The sequence below is a fragment of the Sprattus sprattus genome (assembly GCF_963457725.1).
Source record: "Sprattus sprattus genome assembly, chromosome: 17".
Taxonomy (NCBI): Eukaryota; Metazoa; Chordata; class Actinopteri; order Clupeiformes; family Clupeidae; genus Sprattus; species Sprattus sprattus.
In genome coordinates this window covers 564705-572204 of record NC_137915.1, presented here as the reverse complement: position 1 = coordinate 572204, position 7500 = coordinate 564705, and the positions used below count along the sequence as shown (strand labels likewise).

At 42.5% G+C, this 7500-nt stretch overlaps 1 protein-coding gene across 2 annotated transcripts in view; it reads left to right on the top strand.

The window, feature by feature from the left end:
* Positions 1 to 4471: 4471 nt before the first annotated feature.
* The window catches only part of LOC308378024 (ribosomal protein S6 kinase beta-1-like), a gene marked incomplete at its 5' end in the record, with an annotated part of 8308 nt that continues 5279 nt past the window's right edge, over positions 4472 to 7500 (top strand). The window contains 6 exons of one of the 2 annotated variants that reach the window (XM_080854824.1): positions 4472 to 4642; positions 5525 to 5568; positions 5987 to 6107; positions 6363 to 6431; positions 6807 to 6954; positions 7189 to 7246. In XM_080854824.1, the coding sequence (XP_080710950.1) occupies positions 4472 to 4642; positions 5525 to 5568; positions 5987 to 6107; positions 6363 to 6431; positions 6807 to 6954; positions 7189 to 7246 (611 nt within the window). The remainder of the gene's footprint in view (positions 4643 to 5524; positions 5569 to 5986; positions 6108 to 6362; positions 6432 to 6806; positions 6955 to 7188; positions 7247 to 7500) is intronic. The other variant, XM_080854825.1, reaches the window with a different exon arrangement.

Genomic DNA, 7500 nt, shown 5'->3' with positions numbered 1-7500 from the left:
AATCGGGTAAAAGCCAACCCACACATCACCTCTAAAGAGTTGCGGACCACTCTGGCAGCATCTGGGGTAAATGTACATGCGTCTACAATCGAGCGAAATTTGAATAGACGTGACATTCATGGTCGGGTTGCTAGAAGGAAACCTCTGCTCTCAAGAAAGAACAAAACTGCCCGTTTCAACTTTGCCAGAGAGCACTTGGACAAGAGGCCTTCTGGAAGTCCATTCTCTGGACAGATAAGTTTAAGATGGAATCATTTGGTCACGATCAAAAGAACAACAATTTTCGTCTGATTGTAGACACATGTACATAGAAAACTTATGTAGTGCCTTTTTTCTGTCTAAAACAATTGCACTGATGTCATCGGCTAACCACACCATAATCATAGTGGTTTTCCATTTTACTTGTGTAACTCTTACATGCTGCCTGTTGTATTTTGAAGTTGGCTTAAGTGAGACAAATGTTCATCCTTCCTTGTGCAGGTATGATGGACCACAGGAGAGCACCAACATGGCTATAATAGATGTGAAAATGTTATCTGGTTTCACACCTGACTCTGCCTCTGTTGAAAAGGTACGTTGTTGTCCATCCTAATTCTGTGTTAGTCTGTGGATCATCTATCATAAGGGTACTGATGAAGGTTCTGTCTTAACAGGACAGCATATTTGACCACATCTTTGTGTATCTATCAGAGGTGAGATATTAACTTCTGGATTATGATTTATTTTCTGAATGCAGATGATCTTTGAAATGCTTCACACTTGACATTTGACTGGACAAGCTGGATTGAATATGAAACTATGTGAACTCATTGGGATAACCTTCTGCCATTTGTGTTTTCTTTTTATTTGGTATATATATATATTTCAAATATCACATATTTTATGACATGCTGTGTGAGACTCACTGTCAAGGAACTTGTTCTAATAAAAGTAAAAAAAAAAAAAAAAGAGAGAGAGAGAAAAGAAATTGGTCACACTTTCTCTGTATTTGCACCTCATGGATTATGGCTATCTAGTTCAGTTCTGTGGATTATGGCTATCTAGTTCAGTTCTGTGGATTATGGCTATCTAGTTCAATTCTGTGGATTATGGCTATCTAGTTCAATTCTGTGGATTATGGCTATCTAGTTCAGTTCTGTGGATTATGGCTATCTAGTTCAATTCTGTGGATTATGGCTATCTAGTTCAGTTCTGTGGATTATGGCTATCTAGTTCAATTCTGTGGATTATGGCTATCTAGTTCAGTTCTGTGGATTATGGCTATCTAGTTCAGTTCTGTGGATTATGGCTATCTAGTTCAGTTCTGTGGATTATGGCTATCTAGTTCAGTTCTGTGGATTATGGCTATCTAGTTCAGTTCTGTGGATTATGGCTATCTAGTTCAATTCTGTGGATTATGGCTATCTAGTTCAGTTCTGTGGATTATGGCTATCTAGTTCAATTCTGTGGATTATGGTTTTATGATACCTCTGCCTGCATTCCTCCAGCCTCTCTTGACCTGTAAGAGCACGGGGGTGAGAGAGGTTGAAGAGGTCTGAGCCAGAGATGGAGCTTGTGTTGCGTTTTTCATCATTCATGGTCAGGGGCGGACTGGGGGGAAAAAGTGGCCCGGGAGTTACTGTCAGACCGGCCCACTCAATACACGGTGCGCGGCCCACTAAGTACACAGCGCGCTGCCCACTCAGTACACACCGCATTGCCCACTCAATGGATCGCACGTATCGGTCAGTGGCCTACTGGGAAAAATACCCATAGACTTAACCATATTTTGGTTGATTACAAAGAAATTACATCATATATGCTTGTTTTTTAATAACATTTGGATCCACCAATTTGCCTGGATGGACACATGGAATAAAATGATACTGGCTATTGTAACACTCCAAGGTAGGTATAGTTTGCAAGATGAATAGTATCAGATCAGATCAGATGGTTATCAGATCAGATGGTTATACGTATAACTACAAAGCCTATTGGTTAGTACACTCAAAGCGTATTAGATAAATATACTTGAAATTAGTGCTGTCAAACTATTACAATATTTAATCGCAATTTTTTGTCCATTATAAATGTCCCTTCATTTATTTTGTATCCATTTATCCATGTTTTATTCCAGAATCATCTATCTAGATAACATAAGTGTTGTGAAACGCAAGCTTTACTTGGCCAATTCAACACCTTTAGATAACATATTCACAATCTATATAACATATTAACATTGTTTATAATGTAAGTGTTGGTGTAACACAGTGATTTTAGCATAACAAACTAGCTGGTTAACTTATTTGACACAAGTTACAGTATTAGAAATGATAAGATTGCCCTATTTACAACTACCACCATGGATAGCTTGCTCATCGATTGTAAGCAAGTGACTACGGCTAACATGTTAAAATAGATAATCTCAATGTTGACAACAGCTTGCTTATTTTACCAGATCATAACCGTCTCAATTTAAGACATACCGTTAGCTAGGCTTGCTGTAGGGAACGTTACCTCATCTGTGAATAGCAAGCTAACATTTGTCAAGGTCAACGCCACATCTTACCTTATCACTGTCACCAGTCAGTGGTTTTCCAAATAAAATGTAGGCTAGAGTTGACATTTAATAACACCTAAAACTAAATCAGACTGACTGAAGAGATTGACAGAGGCAGCAGCAAACTGTGCCTCATCCGTGTTAAGGGCTAGGGCTGACTGCACACGTCAATACGGTTGCGTGTCCTGGCTGGGCTTGTAAGAATCCCAGAATCCTCTAGGCCTACCTCAATCGGCACAGCTGAGAACACTTAGGCTGTGTAAGAACCAATTTTCAGGTGTTCATTAATAACATAGAGATATCAAAGTCCGTAAAACACATTTAAGAAGTAACGTAAAAAAAAAAATTAAAAAAAAAAAATCGAAAAATAGGCACCATAGGTGTGAAGACAGATTCTAAGTAGGAGTATAAAATCAGTCAGTGCTCCTTATTTCATGAATGTCTTAGAGAAAACTAGATTCATGTTGTCTGCAGAAGCTATGAAGTATATTATATTGATATGCGTTGCGAGTGGGCCTGATGGCGGTGGGCCGGTCGATGATTATGATGGGCTGGTGTATTGTGCCATCGGCCCACCGGGGATATCCCCGGTATTCCCGATGGCCAGTCCGCCCCTGTTCATGGTGGCACTTTCACAGGCTCAAAAGGGCTACTACTTCATCTACGATTTATTCTTGAGACAAGATCACCTACTGAGAAAACTTAAAGCAGCCGTGGTGGAGGTGTACGACTACTACCAACCCAGTGAGCATGCTTACATTTTACTCACACGTGGGCACACCTGTAAGACAATGTATTCTACAAAATAAAGCGTTATATGTAGACCATACTACACATTTAATCATGTTTTTTTTTATGTCTGCTCTTTAAGACTGATGCTCTCTCTGGTTTTCTCCGCATTAGGTGATCAGGCAGAGGCCGAGTATTCCTCTCCCTGTGCAGGCGAGCTACTACAGACAGGCGACACACTTCATGAACGACCCACTAGAGGGCGGCACTGGTGACAGAAGGAAGACCGGTGTTATTTATTTTATTTTTATAACATCTTTTGAGCATTTAGTACAATGGATGTCTGAAAATCCACTGAACTGAGAAAAGCAAGCAGCAAGCAGGAAGTAGCTTAAATCAACCCTAACCCCAAATCCAGCTTTTTCTTCCTTCCTGTGTCTGGCTTACAATTAAGCTTAATATCAGCGGTGTCTGAGGACATACACTTAGAAACATATCCCTGTTACACATAAAATAAATTAGCAAGCCTCTCATTTTAACAGAAGACAGAACAGCCAAGATTACAAACGTCAACAGGGACGCCAGGGAAAAATGTAAAGAAGACAGAATATACGACCTCAAAATGAGGACCACAAGTCACGTCAGGGATCTGAACAGGTTTCTACGTGTGTCTTCTCAGACACTTATACTCAGGTAACAGTTTAAATGCTGAGTTTGCTGAGTTAAATGAGTTTTGCTCAAAAACTAGAAAGCGTACTACCTAAAAAGGCATGCAACAACCTTGCAAACACCACCAACAGCACAGCTGACTGGTAGAAGCTTGCCAGCACACTAACTGGTGTGTTTTGGCAGTATAGCTGGCAATGTCATGCGTGTGAAAGCTTTTCTTCCATTTTTGCAGGGGGTTCCAGCACGTTACACAGAACTATAGGGCTGATCCTGGATGGCTAGTGGGGTGGGGAAGACACAGGTGTTTATGTGTCCTTCACATAACCATATGCTATCAAAATTTATTTGAGGATGGTACCAAAACTAGTTGCCTTTAAAACCATACCTCAAAAAGTGTAAAAGTGTTGTTGCATAGTGTTACTTTAAAGAGTGTTTCTAGAGCCCCAGGCCTGGTACGTCACACACTCCAACTGGGGCTGTACCACATCGAGGCGCAGGAGGGCAGCCTTCGCTCTGTTTGTGGTGTGTGTGCGCATGTGTTACAGCCGGTCATGGCGGCGATGTATGTTTGTCCATGAGGCGGGAAGGGAGACCTACTCTTACGGATTAAAACGAGCAGCACCAAAGTTAGCGACCATGGCTGGAGTATTCGACATAGATTTGGACCAGCCGGAGGAAAATGTTTCCGACGAGGAGCTCGAGGAGGTGATTACGTTGACACGTGTGGTAGTATGTTGTACACGGCTAGCGTGAAGCTAACGCAGGGCCGCATCGGTCTGATGACAGACGAGGGAAGGCCCAGTTTTGACAACGCTAGCGACAGTCAGGGAATATACAGCCAGCTTGCTTGCTTCTGCAACTGTTTCGGCTATCCCATTAAACTATGTTTCTTGAGTGTCAGCTGACATCTTGGCGTTTTCCCCAGTTTCAGGGATATGCCCACAACGCAGTGTTTTCCTTAATTAAACATATGCACATTAAAGCTGTATAGCGATACAAACGCTAGCTATTCTGTTATACACGCATACTATGATATGGCGTCTCGCCACTTGATATATCAAAACATTATTAATCGTGCCATGAAGCCACTGATCAGTGTTAAGTCAGTTTGCTACGTGTTGAACGCAGCCTAACCATTTTTTAGTAAACCAGAGGGCATTAGATTGGGCTATATGAATTCATATAACAGTGTTGGACAGGTGGACTTTGGGCTTGAAGCTAACTCGCTAGCTAAAGTTAACGTTGTTGTTGCTTTACTTAGTGCAAGTGGACTGCGCTTTAAATCTCTTTCAACTTCAGCACTTTGACCGGTGTGGCATGCATCTTGTAGCTAAAATCGTTATCTTGCAGACTTATTATCAGCTTCAGCAGTACGTGTTCATGACTTACGGGCATTATCGGGCAGCAATAAATGTGTTATGACATTAATACCTTAGTGTAAACATTTACGAGTGTACTTTCCCTAAAGGCGTTTTGATTCCAGCTGTAACATTTGGACTGTTGTGCAGTAACAACACTTGGCCTAAATTTGTTTGCTGATTGTGTTTTTAAATAATTTTCATGCATTCTTTTATCATGTCATTTTAGACGCAGATCACTGACTTCATGGACCAATGCAGTGGGTTTGAGTTGTAAGTAGCTAGACACCTTAATCGTTTTAAATGATAACATTGATAAAGTGATGCATATATAAGTGAATTACTATTTATTAGTTCACTAATGACTAATTAACACTCTCCTCAATTCCCAGTTTGGGGTCAGCGTTAAACCTTAGTTAGTTTGGTAGCCTGTAGTGCTTTACATCCCACAGCTGAACACTAAAAGGTGAAAGGGAAAGTGATGAGTTGAAAAGCCACTGGTCATGGTCCGGGTTTTGTGTGTGTGTGTGTGTGTGTGTGTGTGTGTGTGTGTGTGTGTGTGTGTGTGTGTGTGTGTGTGTGTGTGTGTGTGTGTGTGTGTGTGTGTGTGTGTGTGTGTGTGTGTGTGTGTGTGTGTGTGTGTGTGGTCATCATCCTGGTCCTGTGTGAATTGTATGCATTTGTGCCTCAGTAACATGGATGATTGTGAGAAGATAGAAATATCTGAGGACAGCGTGAACCAGGGAGCAGAGAACATCAGTCCAGAGTGCTTCGAGCTTCTGCGCGTGTTGGGGAAAGGAGGGTATGGCAAGGTAAGGAACTTCTGCGTGTGTTGGGGAAAGGAGGGTATGGCAAGGTAAGGAACTTCTGCGTGTGTTGGGGAAAGGAGGGTATGGCAAGGTAAGGAATGGTCTCAGCTGGCAACACAAGCCATTAGGGTTAGGTTTGGAACTGTCTCGGCTATCTGCAGAAGTCAAATGTTGTAACTTTGCTGTATTAAGGCTTGTTTCACTTGAGAAATCATTTAAACAGTTTCTAAAATGGTGTAACCCTTTTTCCCTCTGCAGGTTTTCCAAGTCCGCAAAGTAGCCGGAGCGGCATCAGGAAAAATATTTGCCATGAAGGTTCTAAAGAAGGTATTTACTTTCTACATCGCTAACGAAATCAGACTATTTGTTAATCATGGCATAAAAACTTAGTACACTGTTTATTTCTCTGTAACTTTAAAAAAAAAAAAAGCAAAAAAAGCAAAAAACTTGGTAATCGGTGAATACTTTTGTGGGACTTCAACATTTTCATCCGCCGTCTTTTTGTCTCTGGTTAGAGAGGTGGCGCACAGAGTTATGGGTAATAACGCAGCATCAAGGCAGCGGAAGAGAAGTTTTCGAACGGTCCCTCCTTCCTTTAAAGGAAGGAAGGAAGGAAGGAAGGAAGGAAGGAGGCATTTTAAGAGTTTTCGAACGGTCCTTCATCATTCTTGTGTGTGTCTGTTCTCTGCCTCGGTGTCTCAGGCTATGATCGTACGCAACGCTAAAGACACGGCCCACACCAAGGCGGAGCGGAACATCCTGGAGGAGGTGAAGCACCCCTTCATCGTGGACCTGATCTACGCCTTCCAGACGGGGGGCAAGCTCTACCTGATCCTGGAGTACCTGAGCGGTCAGTACAGCGGCCATCATGGAGGCACCACACATAGAAACCCAATCACAAATGAGCGTAGGGCTCTGAGTTACTGTGTGTGTGTGTGTGTGTGTGTGTGTGTGTGTGTGTGTGTGTGGTGTGTGGTGTTTGTGGGTTGGGTTGATGGTTAATGTTCTTCTTGTGTGTGTTTGAGTGTGTTGGGTTGGGTTGGGTTAGTGGTTAACACTCTACGTGTGTGTGTGGCGTTGGCAGGCGGCGAGCTCTTCATGCAGCTGGAGAGGGAGGGGATCTTCATGGAGGACACAGCCTGGTGAGCCTTCAGCCTTCAGCTGGCCTTAGTCTGCACACACACACACACACACACACACACACACACACACATACATCTCTCACTTGGCCTTAGTCTACACACACACACACACACACACACACTCCTCTTCATCTCTCACATGGCCTTAGTCTACACACACACACACACACACACCTCTCCATCTCTCACATGGCCTTAGTATGCACTGACACACACACACACACACACACACACACACACACACACACACACAC